This window comes from Myotis yumanensis, unplaced genomic scaffold (genome assembly GCF_028538775.1).
Source record: "Myotis yumanensis isolate MYYU_CA2020_CCGP unplaced genomic scaffold, mMyoYum1.0.hap1 SCAF_7, whole genome shotgun sequence".
Lineage (NCBI taxonomy): Eukaryota > Metazoa > Chordata > Mammalia > Chiroptera > Vespertilionidae > Myotis > Myotis yumanensis.
The window spans coordinates 11,716,219-11,741,649 of NW_027223758.1; the positions used below are offsets into that span (position 1 = coordinate 11,716,219).

General features: G+C 50.8%; 2 protein-coding genes across 5 annotated transcripts in view; one reads left to right on the forward strand and one right to left on the reverse strand.

The window, feature by feature from the left end:
• RIPOR3 (RIPOR family member 3) overlaps positions 1-12,671 on the forward strand; it is a 65,395-nt gene extending 52,724 nt beyond the window's left edge. For 2 of the 3 annotated variants that reach the window (XM_070419766.1, XM_070419767.1), the window contains 11 exons: positions 816-945; positions 1,984-2,556; positions 4,755-4,885; positions 5,328-5,451; positions 6,118-6,253; positions 6,834-6,995; positions 7,828-7,989; positions 8,497-8,699; positions 9,678-9,761; positions 11,127-11,217; positions 11,599-12,671. In XM_070419766.1, coding sequence (XP_070275867.1) covers positions 816-945; positions 1,984-2,556; positions 4,755-4,885; positions 5,328-5,451; positions 6,118-6,253; positions 6,834-6,995; positions 7,828-7,989; positions 8,497-8,699; positions 9,678-9,761; positions 11,127-11,217; positions 11,599-11,702 — 1,900 coding nt within the window. In that variant the 3' untranslated portion in view covers positions 11,703-12,671. Of the gene's footprint in view, positions 1-815; positions 946-1,983; positions 2,557-4,754; positions 4,886-5,327; positions 5,452-6,117; positions 6,254-6,833; positions 6,996-7,827; positions 7,990-8,496; positions 8,700-9,661; positions 9,762-11,126; positions 11,218-11,598 lie in introns of those variants that run through there. The other variant, XM_070419768.1, reaches the window with a different exon arrangement.
• A 1,053-nt stretch (positions 12,672-13,724) lies between these two features.
• PTPN1 (protein tyrosine phosphatase non-receptor type 1) overlaps positions 13,725-25,431 on the reverse strand; it is a 78,214-nt gene continuing 66,507 nt past the window's right edge. The window contains exons 5-10 of one of the 2 annotated variants that reach the window (XR_011472089.1): positions 24,588-24,725; positions 20,807-21,016; positions 20,270-20,431; positions 19,820-20,043; positions 16,706-17,125; positions 13,725-15,723 (exon numbers count right to left, since the gene is read on the reverse strand). Coding sequence is in view for 1 of the 2 variants with exons in the window: in XM_070419769.1 (XP_070275870.1) it covers positions 15,700-15,723; positions 16,954-17,125; positions 19,820-20,043; positions 20,270-20,431; positions 20,807-21,016; positions 24,588-24,725 (930 nt within the window). In the remaining variant the exon portion in view is untranslated. The remainder of the gene's footprint in view (positions 15,724-16,705; positions 17,126-19,819; positions 20,044-20,269; positions 20,432-20,806; positions 21,017-24,587; positions 24,726-25,431) is intronic. The other variant, XM_070419769.1, reaches the window with a different exon arrangement.

The window sequence follows — 25,431 nt, forward strand, 5'->3', positions numbered from 1 at the left end:
CGACGCCCACAAGCCATGTCTTTATTTTATAGCAGATGCCACGGGGCAAAGTAAGGGCGTGATCAAGATGTTTACAACATTCTCGTGGGTTTCAATCCTACTCAATTACATGCACCTGAACTCTATCAAGCCCACATCACTCAGGCACATGGGGCCTTGTGTCAGACCATAGGTTCAAGCTTACAGCTACAGCTGTTGGCTATAGTTGTGCTGGGAGGGCTCTGCCCTCCAAGCTGGGACTTGCACGTGGCCATGAGAGGATTGTGCCCTCTCATTAGTCCAAGGCTTGAACCTGTCCAAACACAGCGGCTCCCGACATCCACTCGTGGGCATTTCTGCCCGCATCTCCCACCAGGTGCCCACAGTGCCTGAGTCACGGGCCCTGGTGGTCGGGCTGGGCCTCAGACACCTCTAGCCAGGCCTCTGTGCAAATGAGACTGAGCAGGTCGCTTCGTGCCGGGAGGCTGTACCCAGATCTCCTTGCTCCAGGAGCAGGGTCGGCGAGGCCTTGGGGCCCCAGCCTTACCTGTGGCTGGGACTGACCCAGAGGTCCTTCTGGGATGGTGCCCTGTAGGGAGGAGGGATCCATTCCCATGAGTGGTGGCCAGTCACTGCCCCTTGCCATCAGGCTAAGGGCCCGCAGGGTGGTGGGTGTCTGAGAGATGGTTAAGAAGGTTGGGAACGTGGACCTGGAGTCCCCGGGCTTCGCCTGGGCTCCTGGGCAGGGCCTCCATTTCCCCTTCGGTCCCCTGGCCCGGACGGGCTGAGTGTCCTCCAGGCACCAGTGACACCCTGGCCACTGCTCTCTCCTCCAGCCCGTTTGATACCGAGAGCTTCCTGGTGTCACCCAGCCCCACAATCAAGTTCTCTGTGGGCAGCAGGAAGGGCTCCTTGTACAACTGGACACCCCCGAGCACCCCCAGCTTCCGGGAGAGGTACTACCTGGTGAGTGGGCCGCTGAGGTCCTGCTGGGACTGGTGGTGGGGGGGGTGACTTCCCGGGCAGCATGTGGACTGGGCTGTGCAGCCTGGCGCCTCTCCATGTAGGTTATCTGGGTGTTTTTCGGTACTTTTTCTTCCTTGATGCTGGCCCCTTTATTCTGGGGCGCTGCTAGACTTGGCTGGTTCTCCTGGGTACCTTGAACAAGGTTTTCTGGATGGTTCCGTCACCCTGGCCATGGCCTTGGCTTCCAACTTATTTGTTTTAAAATGAATGTATTTCCAGTAAGTAACACCTTGACAGCAAAACATCTCTTTCCTCTGCCCTCCAGGGATCTTAGAGTCGTTGTCAACTTCTTCCACACCCTTCTAGAGACACTCGATACCATCTGGGAGCAGATGCAGCTTTTTCTCCATCTTTTAATCCATAGCAGCCTTTTTAACCCAGTGATGCTTTTGGAGCCTGGAGGTGTGAGGGAGGAATGAGGCAGGACTCTGAGGCCCTCAGAACAGGGCGTGAAACACCAAATGCTTAATTTAATGAGGAGCTGCTGTTGTTTCTATGCCATGAGCACTTAGGTGTATTGTATGTGAGGTCCTTCCTCCCTCCATGCATTTCACTCATTCAAAACTATATGCCAGGCTCTTCTCCGGGCAGGTGAGGACTGTGCCCTCAGCGAGCACTGCCTGCCTGAGGGGCAGAAAGACTGGGGGTGGGGGGGCCTAGGGAGGAATAAAGCAGAACATTCTTTGGCAGGAGGCACAGTCAGTGCAAAGGCCCTGAGGTGGGAATGTGTGAATGAACCTGGAGAGTGTGAGAAACAGCAAGGAGGCCTCTGCGGCTTGGAAGGTGTGGGTTAGAGAGGATGGGGCTAAGAGCAGAGAGGATGCTGGGTGCTACCGGCACCTCCGAGTCAGCTTGGTGGACCTCAGTCACCCGGAGAAGTGGGTATGCAGAGCAAGTGTGTGGCGGGGGAGCCCCTCTGGGGGCCTCGCTTGGTGCCTGGGGTGGCCAGTGAGGCTGGTCGTGTGTCCCCCTCTCCAGTCTGTCCTGCAGCAGCCAGCGCAGCAGGCCTTGCTGCTGGGCAGCCCAAGGGCCACGTCCATCCTCAGCTACCTGTCCGACAGCGACCTGCGGGGCCCTGGCCTGTGCAGCCGGAGTCAGGAGCTGCCTGAGATGGACTCCTTCAGCTCTGAGGACCCCCGAGACACCGAGACCAGCACATCAGCCTCCACCTCGGACGTGGGGTTCCTGCCCTTGGCCATTGGCCCCAACACCTCCACTGAAGAGGAGGCTCAGGAGGACTCCCCATCCCTGGGCCTCCTGCCAAAGATGGCCCACCTGTCAGGAGGCGCGTTTGTGGAGCGGCCTGGCTGGAGGAATTTGGGAGTAGAGAGCCCCAACCTGCCACCGGGCTCCCCACTCCACAGCCATACGATGCCGGGCAGCCGGACAGACCACGATGAAGGAGAATCTGGGGACAGAGTGGAGGGGCCTGGGGTGACCCTCGAGAGGCCCCTGCAGGAGGTCCTGGATTTACTGAGGTGCACAGACCCCGCCCAGCCCCGGCTCCAGGAGCTGGAGTACCAGGTGCTCAGCTTCAGGGACCGGCTGAAGGTATGTCTGCTCTTTGGAGGCAGCAGCCCTGCTCTGCCAAGGGTGTAACGCCCGGGCCCGGGCCGGCAGCCCGCTCTCACCTCTGCACCACCAGGGTAGGCAATGTCTCCTCTCGGGGCCTCAGTTTGCTTGTCTGTCAAGTGGGGATTACAAGAGCCCTCATCGGGCTGGAAGGAGGATTAGGAGGAAGTGGGGCTCAGAGTGAATAACTTGCTCCACATCCAGCCAGAACCCAGCAAATCTCACCTCTTCTGACCCGAGCAGGTGAGGCAGCCGCTCGACACTAAAATCCCAAACGTGGGGCATTCTCACGGCCAGAGCTGGCACCGTGGAAGGTCCCCAGCAGCCACCCCCAGCCCCGAAACCTCCCTACAGGGCCCACGCCAGGGGCCGTTCTTGCGTGGCTCTCAGAGGTGCTGGCCTGGGCAGATTATACGATTTTTGGGGTTTACATAAATTTAAATGTACGTAAAATAAAATGTATCACACCAGCACCTACTTATACATCAATTAGTTTATGAAAACTCACACTGGCGCTGAAACAGCTTAACAGCTCCCTACAAAAACCTGTTCTGTTTCATTCCTTCCCCCCACCCCCAACTTCACAAATCAGTGCAGGGGAAAGAAAGGTGGATTTCCTATCTAGTAACTTAAAAAAATGTTCACTATTTACCACTGCTATGGGCCTGCCTGAAGATTTCAAGAAAAAAAAAGAAAAAGAATAGTACCTTTTCCCCCCCCCCCCCCCCAATTTCTTAACAGCACTTTTTGGTAGAACAATCTGCCAGGAAGCATGCAGCCTGTCACCTGGAATTTGAAAAATTATACTTTACACAAAAATCTCAAAATCACACTGCCATCAGGCAATAATTTTCAACATCTTGAGGAACTCTTCTTTTTTTTGGCAAACCAAGTTAGAAGAATAAAAATGACCACAGGCTATGGTTTTTAGGTTGACTTTTCAAAGAGAAATTATACACACATGTATGTGTGTGTACGTGTGTGTATTTACAAACGTACTCATTATTCATGGATTCTCCTTTCGTGAATTCATTTACTTGCACAAATGTATTTATAGCCCCAGAATCAATGCTCATGGTTCTGTCGGGTGCAGAGTGACAGACACTGAGTCACGGACGTGCTCATTGAACAAGGTGCGTTGCCGTCTTGTTTCAGCTCCCTCACTGTAGGTGTGTCCCCTTCGTAGTCTATTTAGTGCTACATTTTTAGTATTTTTGTGCTTTTTTTGGTGACTGATCTGTTTTAAAGGCCCCCAGGGCAGGGCTGAGGTGCTGGCCAGTGTCCTAAGTGCAGATGGCAGTGATGTGCGCCTCCCGGAGAACATACATGGGTTAGGTGTGAGTTACATGCTGTTGGCTTGAATTCATTTAGGAATAAACAATGCATATGAAGTAAGGTGTCTCTAAACAGAAACACACATAGAACAAGGTTACACACTGGCCGCTGATGGAAATGTGGCCAGAGGCTCGAAGCTTCTGCCTTTCCCCGTGGAGCAATGGTTCCAGATCACAACCCGGTGTCACGGAGACTTTATAGAGCACCGCGGAGACCGAGACTCGCACGCACGCATGCTTGGGCCTGCCACCGGGAGGCTCCGAGGACGGAGCAGGGGCAGCGCTCCGACATGCACCCTGACACGCACCCCTCCGTCAGCGCTGCCTCCAGCCTCCTCTCCTTCCACATCTCCCTGCGATCCGCAGACACCGTTGAACCTCCTGAAGAGGCGTTTGGCCTGACTCACACCATATTTTAAAACTAATTTGAAATCAGTTGTCAATATTTAAAAACGGGGCAGCCTCCCACAACTCTAGGTCTCCAGCTTTCCTTAGAAAACTGAACGACCTGGCGACACTGGCCCCAGGGTCCGAAGTGGCCGGTGCCAGCTGGAGCAGCAGCTTGCCTCTCCGGGGAGGGCACCCCCTCTCCTACTTTGCATGGTCCCCCACTCCCTCCCTCCTGTCTCTTGCCCTGTCCCCGTGGGTGTCTGTGACCAGTTGAGACTTTTAAGATCTGTCTCCCTTGAGCTTTTGCACCAGACCTTGTCACATGCCACTCGGGAGGCTGCGTGGGGAGTGCTGTGCCCCGTGCTCATCGCCCGCTTGGGGGACGCTGTGAGGGTGGGGGTGCTGGACGGGGTGAGTGGGGAAGGCTGCCCTGAGGTCTTGCTCCGTCCACAGCCCCGCGGAGGCCGCCGGGAGCACAGCTCGGCCGAGAGCCTGATGGAATGCATCCTGGAGAGCTTCGCCTTCCTCAACGCCGACTTTGCCCCCCACGACCTGTCCCTTTTTGGGGGTCCCCAGGGTCCTCGGTGAGTGCTCCCGCCAGCACTGACCAGGTGACCAGCCTTAGCCCCTTCCTTCCTTCCTATCAGCCTCCTGCCTACGTCTCCCACTGCCCGATTGGTATTTATTCTAATGATTTATTGTGCCCCCGCTTCCACTCCCACATGCCCACTGCTTGATACAGAGCAGGTCCCCAGGGACCAGAGGGAAGAGAATAGCTCGGCCTAGCCCTGAGCTTTCTGTTTCCAGCAATGGGCTTCTTTTGAATCTTAAAAATAAATAATGATGGAGGACACAGTAGAGCCTCTACCCTTGACCTGACATGAAGCAGTCACTGCTCCCGACCCCTCTGCATGGCCGCCCACCCTCAGCTCCCACAGCACCCTGGTCTCCCTGGTCAGAGCTCTCCCGGGAGGGCGGGTTCCCTCTACCCAACCAGATGGTCACCCAGTTCTCCACTCAACTCAGAAAGGACAGGACCCGGCCCCCACCACCATCACTGAGAGAGTCATCCCGGGAGCTCACGACTGGCGCCCCCGAGCTGGACACGCTGCTCACGGTCCACCTCCAAGTCTGCAAGGTTCTGCTGCAGGTGCTAAGGGACCTGGGGCCAGGAGGGTGAGGTGGAAAGGGAGGGACTGGCCAGGGGGCCCGGAGGGGGTGGGGGTAGGAGTTCTCTGCAAAGGGCTGACCTTGACGGTGGCAGGGAGCACGGTGCAGGGGCCAGAGGCCGGCACCTTGAGAGCCATTGAGATTGAGAAGGTTCCCCTGGGGAAGCATCAGGCCAGGCCTGGGGGAGTCATGTGGTTCTTATGCAGCCCAAGCCCTGACTCAAAGGCAGTGGCTGGGACGCCTTCAGTCTCAGAAGCCAGAACTCCAATACAAACTGGCTCAACCCAAAGAGAAAATCCATTGGCTCATTGAATTGACCAGCCCAGAGGTGGGCTTCAGGCCCGGCTGGATCCAGGGTTTCAGATGCCATCACGCCTGGGCCTCTCCCTCTCAGCTCTGCTTTCCTGTGTGGGTTGGCTTTGCTGTCAGGCAGGCTGGTCCCTGCTGGTGGCAAAGGCCGCCCGTGGCAGCTCCAGTCGGACCCTGTGTCTCAGCCACTGTGGTGGAGGGGGCACTCCCAGGGGACAGCCAAGGAGCTACCCCAGGGATAGAAAGGATGGGCCCGGGCCGGTGAGGGCCACGGTCATGACGACTGACATCAGAGGGCGTGTCCGTGCTAACCTGGAGCATGTGGGTTGCTTCCCAGAAACTGGCCTCCCCTAATTTGTCCAGGATGGTCCAGGAGAGCCTTCTGGAAGAAGCGGCACAGCAAAAGCAGGTTCTGGAGACTCTGTCTATGCTGGATTTTGAGAAGGTCAGAGAGGCGACGTCTGTTGAAGAGAGTAAGTAACTGCCCACCACCGGCTGCTCATGTGAATGGCGCACAGGGACAGGCTTCGAGGGCTCGTCTCCCTTCCTGACGTCCAAAGTTAACCGGAGCCCGGGGTGTCTGGCTGGACTGGGCTCAGAGACACTGTGGGGGGCGGGAAGGGAGGCCACACAGCCTTGGAGAAATAGGCACCCGCTCTGTGGTCAGCTGGGTGACTCTGGGCCTCTGAGCCTCAGCTTTCCCATTTGGGCAATGGGTCGGTGAAGGAATCCTCAGGACACACCCCGGGCGCACAGCGTGCGTTCACGTAAACAGCAGCTGTGACCCCAGCTGGGCCTCTGTCCCGGGGCCTCCCCTTGTCCATGAGGACAGGCTGGTGACAGGAGTCGCCCGGGATGCTGTGAGGACTGTGGGTGGTGACCCGGGTGAGGTGCTGAGAGCTGAAGCTGCTTGTCTTCTCTCTGTCACCGTGGAGTGTGGGAAAAGGACACTGCATGCCACCCCTCAGCTCCCGACCTCACGTCCCAGTGGAGGGAAACCTTTGGGCCCTGTGCTCGCTCTTCCGCGCAGTCGGTCTGAGCCTGGGCTCTCAGTCCTTCCGCAGGCCGCACGGAGGAAGGGCTGCCTGAGGCTGTGGAGAGGGTGCACGGAGCCCGGCGGGGTCCTGGCCTGCCCCGCCCCCACGCTCCTGAACCAGCTCAAGAAAACGTTCCTGCACAGAGTCAGGGGGAAGTACCCGGGACAACTGGAAATAGGTAACTCCCCGTCCCCCCGTGTCCCCGGGCTTCAGTGATGCCACAGCAGGCCTCACCGCCGCGCTAGCTGCCCCTGAGTGTCTTCATGGCATCAAGCATGACTGCAAACACCTCCTTCTGCTGGGGAGGACGAGGGGCCTGTGAACCTGCAGTTAGTGGGCTGGGCCTTTTCCTGGGGGCAGGGTCCATGGCTTCCACCAGAACCTTGAAGGGTTAAGAAAGAACCTTCATGGAAGGTAGGCAAGCCTTTATCTGCGCCACAGGGTGGGCTCAGAAGGCACAGCATTTCCTGCTCACAGCTGGAGGTGACACTCATACTCCAGAAGCTGGCCCACTGTCAGCAGTTCTGACCACCACCTGGGCTGCTCAGTTGCCTGCATATTCCCAGTCCTGGCCCCAGCCATTTGGATGTGCCCCCAAGACCACCCATGCCCGGGCCTGCGTGCGACCCCACCTGGAGCCCCTTCTTCCCCGGGCACAGGTGGTGCAGGGAGGGACACCCACCCATATGTCCTCAGAAAGCCTTTAAGCCAACGGTTCTCAACCTGTGTGTCGCGACCCCTTTGGCGGTTGAACGACCCTTTCACAGGGGTCGCCTAAGACCATCCTGCATGTCAGATATTTACATGACGATTCATAACAGTAGCAACATTACAGTTATGAAATAGCAACGAAAATAATTTTATGGTTGGGTCACAACATGAGGAACTGTATTTAAAGGGCCAGAAGGTTGAGAACCACTGCGTTAAGCTGACCTGGCCTCGCCAGCTAAGAAGCTCCTAGGGGGGGAGGTCTCCGTGTCTCACAGCCCCGTGCTATGTCTCCTCGCCAGTGTGCCGCAGGCTCCTGGAGCAGGTGGTCAGCTGCAGCGGGCTGCTCCCTGGAGCTGGCCTCACCGAAGAGCAGACTGTCACCTGGTTCCAGTTTCAGAGTTACCTGCAGAGGCAGAGCGTCTCGGACCTGGAGAAGCACTTTGCCCAGCTCACCAAGGAAGGTAGGGGCTGGGAGTGTGGCCGGTGGCCTCACAGCCACGTGTAACAGCAAAGGGACTCCAGCCGTGGAGGCCCCTGTCCCAGCTCCCGGAAGCCAGCTTTGAAGAACCACTGCATCTTTCCCCTCCAGCTGTTCTTTTAAGAACCCCAATTTAATGAGACCCCACATTCAGCCCCTGTGATGAGATTAGCTCTAGGGGAAGATGGCTTCTCTCAGCACAGAGCAGAAGTCACAGTTGGCTGTGATGGGAGGTTCGACTGGCCTGCGACCCTGAAGTCTGGGCTGGGGCTGTATCGGTTTTCAGGGCGGACTGGATCCCTTGCTAGAAAGCCTTCCTAGAGGTTCCAGGAGGCCCCGCTGAAGCCAGTCCAGACAGGCCTTGGTGACCACATGGGCTTGATCTGGGACTTGCTTCTCCATGGCTAATGCCATGGCCAAACCAACCTGCAGCTGGACAGCCCAGCCATTATCACAGGGGACCCCGGGCTCACTTTTCCGTCTCTTCCAGTAACCCTCGTGGAGGAGCTGCAGTGCACGGGGCAGGCCAAGGCCGTCAGGAAGCTGCAGGGGAAGCGGCTGGGCCAGCTCCAGCCCCTGCCCCAGACCTTAAGGGCCTGGGCCCTGCTCCAGCTGGACGGGCCTCCCAAGGTGTGCAGGGCGGCCAGTGCGTCTCTGGCCAGCGCAGCCAAGAACAAGAGCTTTCGGGAAAAGGTATGTATGAGGGGAGGTGGCAGCCTCCTGGCCGTAGGTGTGGGGAGGTGGAGGGAGGGAGGCTTTCTCTCTCGGAAAAGACCAAGGTGTGTGTGACGGGGGCTGCATTTGCCGCAAGGCATTTGGATTTAGGGATGCTCCAAACATGAACACAGCTCTCCTCACGCCATCGCCATCGCCATCGGCAGCACCAGGCCTGGGAGGAACCACATGCCACCCACCTCCCTCACCTCAGTGTTTCTAAAGAACATTATCTGTTTGGTCTTTGAGATGTCACTTGCATGTTTCTTAGAATTCCAGTGGTCATCCTCGTTGACTTGAAATTAATGTGTGGATGGCTGGTTGTGTTCAGTCCACTTTTTGAAAACCAAGAAATTGGACCCCTATGCCTTCTAGGTTCCTGGACCTGTGACTATTCTAGATTTAAGATATCAGCCCCCGAGGAGGGCAATATTGGGGCCTTACTATAGTTTCAGGCTCGCTGAGGGCCAGGCACATCCCCATGTGCTTACAACAATTTTGTGAAGCAAGTGCCAACTTTATTTTCCAGAGGAAGTGACTTGTCCATGGTCATGTGACCAAGGGGGCAGGGGCAGAGCGGTGACTGGAAGAGGGTGAGGAAGTGGAGATGCTTTTCCGTCTGTGTGTTCAGTTCTGTTGTCCCGGCTGAACATCCGATCCTGAGTTAGCATTTCCTCTAGATAGCAGTTTGGGTATGCATTTCATAGACATTAGACAAAAAGAGCTTTCTGCACTCGATTGCCACCAGACCAGTGTTTTTAGAGAGAAGCTCAGTACTGTAGTATACATCTCGGGACTTTGCACCTGGCCCAAAGATTAATGGATCATGGCCTGATTTTTGTTTAGAAAAAGGTAAGGGCTTGACTTACTGCCAGCAATTGGGGGACCAGCCGTGGGCACCGTGGACTGTGCTTCCGGCACCCTTCCCCCTTCATTCACAGCAGCCTTATTCCCCAGGCTTTGCTTTTCTACACCAACGCCCTGACCGAGAATGATGCAAAACTCCAGCAAGCTGCATGCATGGCACTGAAACAGCTCCGGGTGAGTTCAACCTGTCCTCACGGTGACGGAGAAGCCTGCTTGTGGTTAAAGTTAGTTCAAAACTTTTCCACCAGGACCAAAAAGATAATAGTAATAATAAAAATCACTGCTGGCAAAAAAGGAGCTTCAGAGCTGGCCTGAGAGGAGCAGCCGGCAGCCCCACCAGCCGTGAGCATCTGCTTTGCCTCTGATGAAGAGCAGCTGGCTCCAGGAATTCACTTCTGAACTCCTGCATCATCTGCTTTAATATCGATTAAAAATGTCTAAAAGCTCATTGTAGAGGAAAAAGAGTGTAAAACATATGTAAATTACCCATCATCCTAACAGAGGAAACTACCGACATTTTGGTATATTTCCTTTTTGTTTGTGGGCATGTGTGGGCACTGAAAATTGATATTATAGTTTAAAAACAGTGAACAAAATAATAACTTTTTGTGTTAGACTGGTAATGCCTTGGAATTTTTTATAAAGGATCTATCAAAGTTACACTTTAATTTAACCTACTCCCCTACTCTTATTGTAGATAATTTAGGTTCATTATCCATTTATTATAAATAATGTCATTATAAGCATTTTTGTGCATAAAGCTTCAACCTCATTGCATCTAGAATTCTCATTTAAAAAAATAATTGCCAATTTACTAGGTGAAAAATAGTCCAGCACAGATTAAACACCCCATTCACTCTGGAATGGTTTGGTTATAATCAAATAGCCAGTCAGGGTTCCCAGTAAAGGGTGCTGAAGTGCACTCTGCTCCTTGGCCCTGGAGAGCAGCCTGGGGTCAGGGGTCCCGAATCCGGGCCCCTGACTGCCCCTCTCCCCGTCTGACCTGGAGGGAATGGTTGGGAGACCAGGGAGGAGGTAGCAAGGTCCAGAGGGCATCAGGTCTTCTCATTTTCAAGATGGGCCTGCCAGCTGTCCATACATCACTGCTAGTGGCCTATTTGCTGGCAGGTGTCAGGACTGAAAAATGAGACCCTTGCATTGGTGCTTTGGATGAACCTGAGCCCACAAGAGCAGCCCAGAGCCTTCAGAAAAAAAAAACCGGGCCCCAGACCATGCTAGGGCTGGTCCTGCAGGCTTCTACAAGTGGATTCTACCTGCTACCTAAAATGTCTCCTAATGGCCTGGCCAGCATGGCTCAGTGGTTGAGCATCGACCTATTGACCAGGAGGTCACGGTTCGATTCCTTATCAGGGCACATGCCCAAGTTGTGGGCTCGATCCCCAGTAGGGGGCGTGCAGGAGGCAGCCCATCAATGATTCTCTCTCATCACTGATGTTTCTCTCTCTCCCCCTCTTCCTTCTTCTCTGATATCAGTAATAATAAAAAAGTCTCCTAATGGATCCTCTTTTTCCTAAGCAGGGCATCGAAAGCATTGATCAGATTGCTGGCCTGTGCCAATCTGACCTGGAGGCTGTGCGAGCGGCAGCCCGGGAAGCCACACTGTCATTCGGTAAAGTGCACCATCAATTGTTATGTGCAGCGGGGTCCCCGGGTCCTTAGCAAGGTTGTGCTGGAGCAGCCACGGCCAGCTCTCAAAAGAGGAAAATTAGCTCATGGGATGGCCATTGTTAGCAACCGTTTAACTGTATTTGGCCAAGGCAAGTTTCCTTCATGGTTAAGGTGGCAAGAAATGCTTTATTTCCTCCTTAAACGTCAGTTTATGTTTCTTGGGAATGAAAGCAGATGCAAGGGACATGATTCAGTAGACTCTGTCTTGGATATAAGGGCGAGGCACCCCAATGCCCCTGGCCCCTGAAACCCAGGTGTCAGTAACTGCTAAGGCCATCCAAGGCAGGGAACAATCTAGTGACAAATCATCTTAATATTACAGGTGAAAAAGGACGCTTCGCTTTTGAGAAAATGGACAAACTTTGCTCAGAACAAAGAGAAGAAGCCTTTTTCCAGGAGGCAGATGTTGAAATCACAATATTTTAAAAAAACCCTCAGCCGATAAGCTCAAATCGGGCATCTTTGTTTTTGCTGCTGCCCAGTCCTGACATGGGCCGAGCTGAGGATGGGGGCACGCTGTGTGCGCCCCTGAAGTGTGAGCTGGCCAGAGTTGCTCTGAGTCTCAGATCAGTTATAAAGCCCCAGGGTACAAGTGGGACTTTTGTATAGGAGCACAAGGGATGTATAGCACTTCAAAGGCCGAGCCACTTCAACCAACCTATCAGCTTCTGGCTTTGAGAATCTGTTCCCCAGGATGCAGAGCCAGCCATGCTATGAAGGAGTCGAGGCCTGGAATAAAAGGCTCCAACGTGACCTTGTCTCCTAGCAGTCAGTTGGCTCAGCACCTCTGGCTCAACAAATACTGGGACTGCGGAGGCCGGCAGGCCTATGAGCTTGGTAAGGAGAGTGCAGTGGGTCCAGTCATTTCCACTGTACAGAGCCAGGGGTTCCGATTTAACTCTTAACCTGAGCCGTGGCCCAAATACCTGGTGACGGACCGCTGCCCATGGACCTTCTTTCCACCATGTTCAAGAGCACAAAGGAAAGCAGAAGCCTTGAGTGTCACGTCAGTAAAAGCATTCACTGTGACCTCACTAAACAAAGTGAAATCCAACTTCTGAAGCAAGTCAACTTAGGGCCTATTAAATAAAATAAATTGCTTCAGATGCCACAGTTGGTGTGAGATTTCACTGAACAGCATGTTGCTTTAAAGACACAAAGTTAGTTTCCTGTTAAGTCTAAGACTCGAATGTGTCCTGAGCTGTTGTGTTAATGATGTCAAGATAACCTGGGGTGTGCATGTGGCTATCAACAATGGCATCGGAGAATTCTGTAACTTAAACATTCTCATTTATGTTTCCTATATATATATTGTGTTTTTCGATTTAACTTAGTATTTATTTGATTTGTTTATATGTTGAACTTTCTGAAATTTCAATTAAAAAGAACAATTTTTATTGGTGTTTCATTTTACCTGAAAAAAGTAAATAGTGGTTCTTTTCAAACATCCCGCTGGGGGAAGCTGCCCTCCTATCCCCGAGTGCGCTTGCTCCAGTGTGACACTGTGGAGTGGGCTCTCCCACAGAAGCAGGCATAGGAAAGGCAGTGTGCCCCAAAGATTCTCTTAAGGCTCCCAGACGCCCTCTCCTACCCAGACATCATGAGGTATGGCCTTTGCCTGGCCTTTGGCCCCATCTGATTTCTGTTCCAAAGTCACAAATTTATTTTTTTCCACACTGGCATTCCACCTCTTCATAAAAAAAAGCCTAGATGCCATTTTTTGGTATGTGAAACAGACTGAAGTGACCGTGGGTGTGGCACTATCATCCTGGCCGCCACAGTGGGCATTGTGTGGTCACATGACCATGACTGTGCTGGTTTCCCACTTCCAGGATCCTGCCAGGAGGCCAAGCATAAACAGTTCACTCAGCAGCCAGCCTTGAAACAGTCAGAAAGCCTTGAAGGATGTAAGAAAATTCTTTGTACTCTCTTTGCAACATTTTGCAAGTCTGAAATTATTTCAAAACAAAAAGCCAAAAAAATCACTTTAGGGGAGATTTACATTTATTTTGTACAAAAAAGGAAGACTACATGATTTTGCACATCTTACTATTTCCACGTCAATTCTACATCGAACATGACCGTACGGAGGTACTGAGATGCGGTAACAACCACTGTGTCTCACAGGCAGTTGGTTAAGAGGCATGTTCTTGAGGTCTGAACAGCTTTTCAAACAACTTGTGCAAGTTTGTTAAGTTATCCAAGGGCCCTATGTTCCAAAGGTGGGTTCCGCTGAAGGAAGTGGGCTGAGGCAGGACGTGTTTAATGAACTCCCGCTCAGGGAGAATGCCCCAGTGCCTCTCGTGGAGGCCTTGTGATTCCTACATGTGGAAACTTGTAACCCTGCTTGACAGCATCTGCCTCACGTCAGCAGGGATGGAAAGAAGGGTTGTCCATTCTGGTGTAGGCCCAGTTAAGCAAAGAAATGGGAAGCACCCCAAATCGATATTCTTTAGAAAAAAATTTTTTATTGTTGCAACTAAAATGCAAACCCATCGTTTTTATATGGCAAGTTGGAAAACTGTACAGTTTGACAGTTCTGTGAAATCACAGAAGACCCTGAGACGCGCCCCCCGCCCCACCCCATCATGCATCCATGTATACACACACCTGAAAAGGTATTATACCAAAACACCTCGCTTTTTTTGTTTGTTTTTATTTTTGTAAAAATGGTTTATTCCATGGCCATTGTAAAAAATAATGACCTGCTGAGTAAATATTGGTTTAAGGCATATAGCAGAGCAGCTCGCTACTTCTCTAACATACGTGTAACAAGATGGAGAGCCATCTGTTTTCCAAAGATAGGAGGTTAAACCATTATATCCATTTTGAAATGCTACTATATATACACACTCAAACTACTACATACATATACAGGACTTCAAAAACGAACAAGCCCAACTCAAAATGCTTACAGCCTGGCACCTCAGCCTCATCCACACCTCACAGGGCTCTGCGGGGCGATGTCTCAAATGTTCCCACCACAGAATTTCTCTGCACGGGCTTCTAACACGGAAAGGCAAAATGTGAAAATGCTGGCAAAAGAGCAGCTCATGAGCTACAGCTGCCTTTTTTTCTTGTTAAAAAAACCACTTAATGTGGAGGTCTTAAGTTCCCCTCACAAGAAGAGTCGTGAGCACCATCAGTCCCCAGGGTTCAAGGGCAGGGGCAGACAGGCCTCTCTGAGCAAGGCCCTCCCGACTGAGACAGCAGCCGGCTGACTCCAAGGGACCATCATCATCCAGGTTGCTTCAGGTGTGGTTTCCAACAGTTGCCTTGGTTCCAAATCACAGTCTTCTCAAGAAGAGTGTGCACTTGGGATAGTGGAGGCTGATCCCAAAGGTGTGTGTGCAGGAGACCCTGCTTGCCTAAACGTCCAGAGCGTGAGGTGTGACTATGGCTTCCCATCTCCTTGGAATGTTTGAGTTACAGTGGGACCCAGCCGGACCTCACCAGGAAGTCACCAGAGTCTCATGCCAGGAATTAGGCCAGTATCTGTTACTGGAAACATCCCTCCAGTGCTGAACAGCGAATAGTTCAGCAACAGTCTTAGGAACCACAGCACGTAATGATCTGATCATGCAAGGGGAAATCTGACTTATACACGGGGCACTTTATAAGCAGAGATCTAAGTATTTCAAGCATGTGGTATTTGATCAGGACACAAGACTGAACATGCATTCTAATACCCACGGGGAAAGCGGTGCTGGAGAATAAAGTTCTAGTAGATAAAACTGGGGTGGGGAATAACCGGACAAAGTCATCTCCTGTCATGTATGTTAAATATCCAAGTGTTCGTTATATATTACCCCACTCTCTATAAACAAATGCCAAACCTCCTCTCACATTACCCACAGTGTCATGAAATACCCACTGCTCACAGCTGTCCTCCTTCCTCTGACACAGCGGGCTCATGGCAAAGTCATACGTTCTCAGCACTACCTGAGGGTTTATTATTGTACTTTTTGAGAAAGCCTTTCATGCAAGGCTGACATCAAAACGTTTTAATACATTATTGGTTTAAGAAAATGCTAGTGCACTATGGATGCCTCTGGGGAAAAAATAAAAAAATAAATATGGAGTGGAGAGGCTCACAACACGCAGTCTCCGCAGAGTCTCCCGGGAAAAGCCGTGTGCCGCCCCGCACAGGCCACCTTCCTCTGTGCCACCAGCATGGGACCCTCTTCTGCTCGCCTCAAAAAGACGGGTTGTGGATTTGGTACATAAAGAAGGGAAGGGGGGAAAGAAAATGAAAGGGGTAGTTTCAAACTACCAACAGCTGGGGAGGGTAGTTTCCGCGCAGGGCAAACATCTGCCCCGTCAAACTGGCCACGCTGTGCGTCGGCCCTTACCTACCACGTTGCCTGCTAGTCAGGTGCGGGCTCTGTGAGCGGAGCGGGCAGTGGGGTGGAGGTGGGTCAGATTATGTGTTGCTGTTGAACTGGAACTGGAATGAAACCAAACATTTTCAGTTGAGCCCAGACCCGCCCAGCAGAGCTGCAGACTTGGCACTACCTGGCCACCCCCAAACCCTGGCCACTCCAATAAAAGAGGCTTTTATTTATTTATTTTTTTACAATAGCCCCCACCCCTTCCAAAAATCATCCCTAAGGAAAAACTGTGTGTTACTAAACCATCTGATGCACTCAAAGATGGTCACCTGAAAAGGTAAAATTTTTAAATGATAAAAGTCTTGTGAGGTTATTTCCATGACCAGAGTTTTGAAGCTAATCCTCCCTTCCCCTTTAACAGCAACTCACTTCTCAGGTGTGGATGTCTACTGAAATGGCATTTACAGTCCAAATCAAGTGGAAACTGCTCCTTCTGGATCTCAATGGCAGGGTAAAAAGCCGGTGGCCACCCACCCTGTGGTGACCTCTGACCCTGAGGCAGGGTCCTCAAGGAACCCCGTTTGTGGATGGGTGCTGAGGGCAGGACATGAGCAAGATGGCTGCTACAAGGGATCAATGGAGACACGAATGAGGGAAAACCAGTGGGGACACCCTGAGCAAAAGCACAAGCCAGGTTTAATTCCTACAGATGGCCTCTTGTTGTTTTCCTCCTTAAGTGGGAAAGCTGGCAGGACCTGGCCAGCTCAGTGCGCACAGCAGAGGAAGTGACTGAGCAAGTCAGCGTCCTATACCTTAATCCCCTTCTGCAGAGGACCCTACATTCCTCAAAGTGTGGGAGTCTTTCCCTGGGAAATCAAATAGAAATTGTGTATCAGGTTACACCAGCTAAGGGTATAAGAAAGTTTCATAAGTGCCTAGTCTTTTTCCCCCCCAGAAATAACAAAAAGCTGCTTTTTATAAAGGTTAAAAACAACAATGTGTTGTAATTCTATTTTTTCCCCAAAAACAAATGAAAAAAAAAAAGGAAAAAAAAAGAGAGAGAGAGAAAGAGATGTATTTGGCATTTTCTCTACTTACTCCTGAATAGGTTAAGGCCCTGAGATTAGACGCTTGTATTCTTGGGACCACAGGGCTCCTTAAAACCCCAGTGCATCAATCCTCAATTCTCTCGTTAGCCCTTCACAGTTCCAGACTTTAAAACCTTTGATCTGTTTCTTCTGAGACTGGCTCAGATCCTTCCACAGCACTGAATGCTAACGCCAGGCTGTTGGCCAGTGCTTTCTGTACACATGGTCTCACCAGCACGTCCGTCAGTGAAAACATACCCTGTAGCAGAGGTACGCGCCAGCCGTGAGGACCGTGGCCATGCACACGTTGACCAGAAAGGGCTTCCAGTGAGTCAGCGCCTGGTCCTGCTCCTCCTCGGGTGGCGATGGCTCCTCCTGGGTAGGACCTGCCCCCACGACCCGCCTTCTGACTTCAGTGTCTTGACTCGCGCTGAGGAATGAGAGGGGCAGAGATGGGTTACTCACTCTGGGGAAAACAATGGCCAAGACACTATTATGGGGGAGGGGGAGGGAATTCTAGGAAAACGTGAGTCGCATGTATACAGACAGAGCTTGGTGTTGCTGACATGGGTCTAGGGCCCACTTGTCACTGCCTCCTCCCAGGGGTTCAGGTGGTCCTCAGAGCCAGGCCAGGGCTCAGGAGTCCTGTGGACTCCTTAGTGATGGAGGGTGGGGAAAGGTCTGACAAGTACAGCCACTGGCGTCAAGACCAGTGCTAACTTTGCCCTGGAGTCTGCTATATGGGAGAATGTTCCCATTCAGATCAGGGAAGGCAATGGTGTGGCCCACATGCTTCCACACTCTCTCAGGACACCCTGATAGATGCTGATCCACAGGGCCTTTGTCGCTGCTGACATGAAGACCCCACACATTCCCACTGACCCTCTGCCCACCTCTCCCAGGCCTGAATCACAAGCACTAATCCAATCCTGCCAGGGGGACCCTTTCCCGGGCGTCCTGTGTGCAGCCAGTCATCTAGCTGCCTTCATGATGGTGACCCGGGGCGGGCAGTGTGCAGTGTTCTTGCTCCAGGGCTGTGTCAGGAGAGGCTCATGGGCCCATGAGAAGCCAGGCCCCTCTTCTCCACTCCCCTCCCGCTCCAGGCCTCTCCTTTCCACCCTTGCCTCCATCAAGGAGGCCCTGGCCACAGGAAGTTCGGCCTCACACATGCATTCAGGGCCTTCCCACCCCAGCAGCATCTTGTGTCTGACAAAACCACCTGAAGCACCACCTTCCCGGGAGACAGGAGGAGGCTGCAGGAGCACTTGGTTGCAGTGCCATCCTTTACCCGGCCCTGGCGCAGCACTGAGGTCTATGGGCATGTGGGCTCCCACAGGTACCCAGCAGCACTTACGTTCTTGGTACAAATCCCATTTTTTCTGGACCCTCTGGCTTTTAGCTTCCCAAATTCCCTATTTCCCTACACAGCATCTTCATACACAGAATGTGAAAGGCACTGCTCTCTCCACAAATAAACAGAACACAAATGCGACGTAAGTCATTTGCAGCCTGTTTCTCTCATCCTTGGCCCTCTGTGAGCCCCCGGACAGAGCACACTGGCCCACCCTGAGAATGTCAACAGAGGCCCTGGGAAACCGGGCACAGCGTCCCTGAGGTCAGCGGTACTCAGCACATCACAAGGCACCTGCTCTGGGAGGCCCACGGGACAAGTTTCTCTCAAGAACCAAGTCTGGTGTTTCTGTGATAAGGACCAGTGCATGAAGGACCTGCGGACTCAGGTCCATGAGTCAGAACTGGTGCCTGGGTGAGATATTGATGATCAATTTAACCAGAGGACCCTGTGGGGTACACATGGTCACTCGCTTTCTCGGATACTGCCACTCCAATGTCCAGCCACATAAGAACAGCCAGCTCCATTCTTTAAGAGCTGCAGAGCATCCCGACAAAGGGAAAAAGAGGATTTACCTAATCCATGGGTATATAATTGACTCATCTCTAGTTTCTCCCCATTATAAATGATGCCGCAACAAACACCTCTTCCTATACAATCGTTGCACATTTGTTTGAGAACTACTGTAGGCTAATTTTCTAGACGCACACAAGTTCTGGGTAAAAATGTGCACTCATCTTAAATTATCCTCCAAAACAGCAGGTACCAAGGACACTGCCTCCCTAGTTTCAGGCTGGAGCTAACTCCCATTCGTTCTTCTTAGTTTCCACGGTGCCATCTCTTATAGGCAGCCTTCCTTGACACTCAGGGAAGGCTGAGTGCCTCTTCTCCGCGTGCACCCCATCACATCACTGACCACAGGCTCCCACTACAATTTCCTGTCCCCTTCCCAACAACAGGGTCTAGATCATAGACCAAGAGCTATATTCTAGTTATATCAGTATTTCACATGCATCAATAGGGCCGGATAACCTTTGTTAAACTATAAGGGAAGCAGCCCTGCCGGTTTGGCTCAATAGTTAGCATGTCAGCCGGCAGACCAAAGGGTTGCAGGTTCAATTCCCAGTCATGGCCATGTACCTTGGCTGCAGGTTCAATCCCTGGCCCCAGTTGGGGCGACAATGGGAATCAACCAATTGATGTGTCTTTCTCACACTGATGTTTCTCTTTCTCTCTCTCTCTCTCTCTCTCTCTCTCTCTCTCTCTCCCACCTCCCTTTCATTCCCTTTAAAAAAATAAATAAATGAAAAAAAATAAATGGGTGAGGATTAAGAAAATAATAAAGAACTATAAGGAAGCAAAATGGCAATCCACTTGGGTCAAGATTACATGAAAAGTTTAAGTTCCCAAAAAGACCATTTTGGGGGGCTGAAGGTACATGGTCAAGCATGGACATCCCATTTCTGGACTGGCTGGAAGCCTGGGGGAGGGGACTGTCATCACTGGACAGGATGTCCAGCATGCTGGACTCCTGATTCCAACCAGCACCACAAGGTGGTGCTAGAACCCCACTGAAGTTGGTCACTTCCCAGGGCCAACCAGTGCCTCTGTACCTGGACTCCTCCAGCCAGGGGAGGAGCAGGACAGTCCAGGGGCTCCATTCCCTAAGGACATAGAAGCACTGTGTGCCAACAGGAGGCTGCACCCACAGGGTTTCTGAAACAGAAGGTCATTTCTCCTCACCCCCAATAAGCCAGGACCATCTCACATTACCTTTCCATGTTACAGGGGACACCTAAGGGGGTTCTGGTTTCTTCCTTGATGGGGCCATCTTCTTTATCCTCCTCGGACTCATCCTTTACCCACTGGTGGTTTGGGAAGAACTCCTTGCATTTCCCATTGTGTGGCTCCAGGATTCGTTTGGGTGGTCGGGGAGGGGGTGGGACATGTTCAGGTGGGGGCTCCAGGTCCTCGTGGGAGAGCTCCTTCCATTGCTCCTGGAAAAAGCAGCAAATGGAGCCCCATCAGTGTTTGTGCCTGTCTGCTCTGCAGGAAATCTGTCCCCTTTTAGTGAGCAGAGGTGATGGCTTGGTGAGGAGTTACCTCTGCTTCTCGGGTCTCTAGACATACACTTGAAGATGACAGTGTGTGAATTTTTACAACGGACAGCTCCCTTCTTCAGAGACAAAAACTGGAAATCAATGAAAGCAAAGCAATGCTGACCTGCACTGAAGAGTCTCCCATGATGAATTTGGCACCTTCGATCACAGCTAGGTAGGAGAAACGGAGCTGGTCTGCTGTCTGGATCAGTCCCATCCGAAACTTCCTCATTTCTAACAGAACTTTCTTGATATCAACAGAAGAAGGGTCTTTCCTTTTGTCCATCTAAAAGCCAGATAGGAGACACAACTCAGCCAGCGCAACTATCCAGTGCCTACTCAGAAAAAAATCACAGCAGGGAAGACAGGAGTCTAGAAAATGGGAGCCAGTGCAGCAACACTGGGACCATGTAAGCAGGTGGGAAAGAATGAGAGACAGGGGATTCTTTGGATCTTCTCGGATTTCACTTTAAAATGAAGAAAGAATATCCCTCTGAACCAAGCTATTTGGGGTAAAGCTATTTTTATGGAAGGGAAGTTGTCACAAAGGGAAGATCAAAGATTCTTGACTGCAGAGACATTACAGAGAAGCTGTGGCCAGGCCAGAGGAGAGTTTACAAATGGTCCCTTCTTTTCCTGGGTTCTTCAAGGGCCTCCTTACCAGCAAGAGACAGGTGTCAGCAAGACAGAAGGTCCCCGACCTGCCGATGCCGGCGCTGCAGTGCACCACGACTGGGCCGTGCTCCCGGTTGAGTGACCCTGACTCTCGGACTTTGAAAAGAAAGTTCAGGAATGAGGCTGGCGATTCGGGGACTCCGAAGTCAGGCCACGTGGTATAGTGGAAATGTAGGATCTCTCGAGTTTCTTTAGTCTGAAAGAGAAAAATACTCATGCAGATTCTAAGAGAATTATCTGCACAGAAATCGCAGGTTCCAAGTAAGCAAAAAGTGCCTCCATTCACTCTAAGAACAGCTTTAATTCTCAGATTTTCTCCCAAGAACAATGAGCCCCCCAGGTCACAAATACCAAGCACCAAGGTGCCGGGCCCTGGGCTTGACACTGGACCACAGGCTACTACTGCTCTGACTTCACTTCCTTTAGGATGGAACCTCTTCTGCACTATCCCTCTCACCGCTGCTGTCTTCATTACAACTGATTTCTCTCTGCCCCACAGTGACACTGCACTGCCACCCACGATGACCATGCCATAAAGTAGCACAAGGTTTCACATCAAAAAGTGAAAACATAAACAGTGTGTATGTGGCATCAGCTCTAGGTAACTCAGGGCTTTATCAGACTATCTGGACATCTCAGAGGATCATCATTTTAGAAAAAAAAAAGGCAACCAACTTCACCTCCAAAGACTGGAGGTTGCCACGTGTAGCTCAATACCCAGCTGAAGAGATGATCCTGAGCATTTACTTCTGAGCACACTGGTTCAAGGCATGTATTCCCATTTTCCAGATTAGGAGACTGAGGCTCAGAGGCCAACCCTCCATTAAGTGGAGGAGCAGGAGTTTCAATCTAAGTTGGCTTGACTCGAGACCATGTTCAGAGCCAGTTTCAGTAACTTTTTAAAATATATATATTTTTATTGATTTCAGAAAGGAAGAGAGAGGAAGAGAGAAATAGAAACATCAATGATGAGAGAGAATCATTGATCGGCTGCCTCCTGCAGGCTCCCTACTGGGGGTTGAGCTTGCAACCCAGGCATGTGCCCTTGACCGGAATCAAACCTGGGAGGGATCCTTTAGTCCGCAGGCCGATGCTCCATCCACTGAGCCAAACCAGCTAGGGCCAGTTTCAGTAACTTTTGAAAGGAGGACCCTGGCCCGTGTCCCCAAGTGTTTTCCCCCGGTCCAGTCTGCTTCCATTGGAGCAGAAAGAAGAATGACTTCTGGTGCTGCTTCTAGCTCTGCTCCTTCCTCTGAGCCTCAGAGTCCAGACACAGAATGGACACCTGGTCTCCAGTAGCAATGATCAAAATGCAGTTCTGGTTGGGAAGAGAGCACTTAAGAGCTTTCTAAGCTAAAGGCATACCGCACACGGGAACCAGGCTCTGGGTAAGTAAGGCCTTCAATCCTTGCAAAGGTGGGCATAGGAAGGTGGTCTAAAGGAACCATGCCAGCCTTGAGGGTCTCTTACAAAGCAGTGTCAAGGTCACCTGGACAGCAGCTGATGGAGAAAGGCTTCAGGCCAGAGACCCATTTACTAACACTGTCTTCCTTCATTTGGCAAATGTCCACAACATGCCTATCCTGTGCCAGCCACCATGAGGTAAAGATACAACCCTTGCCCTTCCAGAGCTTACAACTTAGTTATAACAACTTTCCCTGACCCTAGTGTGATGAAAACAAATGAAAGGACCTACAATAAACACCAATAACCTAAAATCAGAAAAGACTACCCACATTCAACCCTGCGCCAGCTATTGCATACACTGGTATCTTTCTACAGAACTGGGAGAAATCTACCTATGACATTAGGGTAATTTATAGAATCACTAGAGGCCTGGTGCATGAAATTCATGCAAAGGGCTCGGCCCTTGTGGCCCCGCCCACTGGTCATTACGGAAGGTCGTTCCAGAAAGTTCCGTCAGGTCTATTTAGCATGTTAGCTCTTTATTATATAGGACACTAAGCAATTCCATTCTTTCCTCCCTAGCAAATGATCTCCTAATATTTTACTGGCTTAAAAAAAAAAGCCTCTTCTATTTTTTAGGGAAAGAAAAGCACTTAATATATATTTAAAAGTTTGCCAAAGGTGAGTTATCTCTTTTAATCCTGAAGATGATGTGGGTTATCTCTTGTTTATACCCTCCCTCCACCTGCCCAGCTTGTTCTCAAGGAATTCATTCTAGATCTGTGCTTGAACAGATACATATGTCCGAGAAGAGACTTTTTAAAAATAAAGCCTGTTAGAGCAAACAGATCCTCCTAACGAACACTGAGACCTCTGAGCGGCTGTGTCTGCTCCACCACCAACACAGCACACACCTCTTCTGCTCCATCCAAATTCCGTTTCCCTCAACAAGCAGGAGAACTATTCTCAAGAGTTTACCAGAAATCACTCTTAATATATCGGGCTTGCAAATGCTCAAAAGCATTTTAAAAAGTCTACTACATAATCCTTCAGGCGCATTCCAGCCTGCTGCCAACATTACTCCTGAAAATCCTCCATCAAACCCCTCCATAAATCACTCCCTTGAGCCTCCGTGCATGGCTAGGACAGGGCTTACAGCTTGAGCTATCACAGAGGGAGAAGAGAGAGAGCACTCAGATAAACCACACTGCTGCATTCCTCAAAAGCCACGCGATTTTAACCTGTTCTCTACTTCACAGTGACCTGTGCTATGCTCTCCACCTACTTCAACTACTAAATTCAGCAGCTGGAGTCATGATGACTGGAGAGCACCTAAGCAACAAACGTAACTCAGACGCAGATCCTTACTCTTTAACGCAGCCCGGAAGTCCCAATCCATGTGATTCCCACCCCAACTTTGTCTTTAATTGGTCATCTGTGCTGCTCCTAGAATGATCCCATGTGACTTCAATCCCACAGCACTGCTAACCCTTCCTGAGCACATGCTCTAGGCCTGGCGCTGCTCTAACACTTCACATATATTACCTCCTCCAACCGTCAGAAAACCGAGATACGGTGAGCCATCTGCCCCTTTCCCAGAGCCTGACAGTTTGCTATGGTGGGCCAGGATCAAACCCAGGCACTCTAGTTCCAGAAGGTAGTGGCTGACCACCTCGATTGGGCATGTCCCCAGGAGCTGCCTTGAGCTATGGGCTCCTCAGAGAGATGGCTCCAGGTGAGTGATTCAGAATCCTCAGGGGCAGGGCCTTCTGTGGTGCTGCTTCTTAGCATAGTGTCTTGCCATGTTCTAGCACCACCTTTTACTAATAGCCAGCCTTCAGTATTATCAATTCTTCCCACAACAAATAAATCTAAGACCTCACCTAGAAAACTTACACTGGCTATGAATCTTAGGAAACTGGGCTGAGCCCTAGAAAGACCCTTTCCCGTCTCTTCAGAAGAAAGGCCACAGACAATGAAAGAAGGCAGCATGCTCTGCTGGTATTTAACCTGCAGGCTGACCTTTCAATCCTCTATAGCTGCAAAGGTAGGAACAGATAAGTTTTAGATAAGAAACTCCCCTCTCCTAAGAACTGGTGTTACCTAATGTTCCAGCTTAGAGAGAGAGAGTGAGCTCCATAGGAAAAGAGGTATATAAGATCCCTCCCTTGCCACTCAAGACACCTCTGATGATCTGGTAAATAAGCAGAGCAGGTAAGGTCTGCTCACCATAGTGCCAAAACCACATCTTGCTCAGGGTATACAAAACCAGGAAAACGGGAATTGGGTAATTATCACCCAAAGAAAAATAAATCTCAACCAGTAACCGTGTGAAATACTTAAGTACATGCCATACTTACTGTCAGGTTTTCCAATTCTAGTTGTCGTACTGTGTAATATGACTTAATATCTTCAGAGATCAATGTTAATTTCAAATTTGTGTCTTCAAAGATCATTTCTTTTTCTTCTTTTTGTGGCCAGTACTGTGCACATTTTAACTAGGGGAGAAAATATCAGTGAATTACTGTGAGCAAATGACTGTTTTCCTATGTCAGAAGGTTCGAAGTACCTTCCATGAACTTGAAGAAAATCCAAAGGCCTGAGGTTTTCTGACCTTGGAAGTCACCATTAGCATAACCTCCCTTCCCTTTGGGGAGATAGGGAGGGGCCTGTGAAGATCTAATCAGGGCTAGTTGTGCAGGCAGGGTACAGACTTCCAAACCGGCAGCTCCCTGGTAATCAGACAGTGGGGTGTTTCATGGGTCAGATCCTTTCCCTATCACCTACGAGGGGAAGCCATATTACACAAAACGTTCAGTCTCTCACAAAGTACTTTATGTAACCATTTCAAAGATTGCCAGGAATCTGATCAGTGCTGTTGGCATAGTGCAGACACCTTACCCTGGGGAAAATAACAGGCTAATTGAAAACATGGCTAGAAGAGACCATGTGAAACACTTTGAAAGACTGAAGGGCCGATATTACATGAAAACTATTCAGCAAGGGTTTGGAGAGGGGCTCCTCCAAGGCATGGGATCACCATCCTGCACTTTCATTCTGCTTTGCTTCAGTTCAGAAAAACACTATTGATGTTTTAGCTTAATAATTTCAGAAACTACTTTATGGTCTTGAATAACCTTTTCTTTAAAGCAAGTAAAATTCCAAAGATTTGGTTTCATTTAGAGTTTAAGAATTTGACTCACA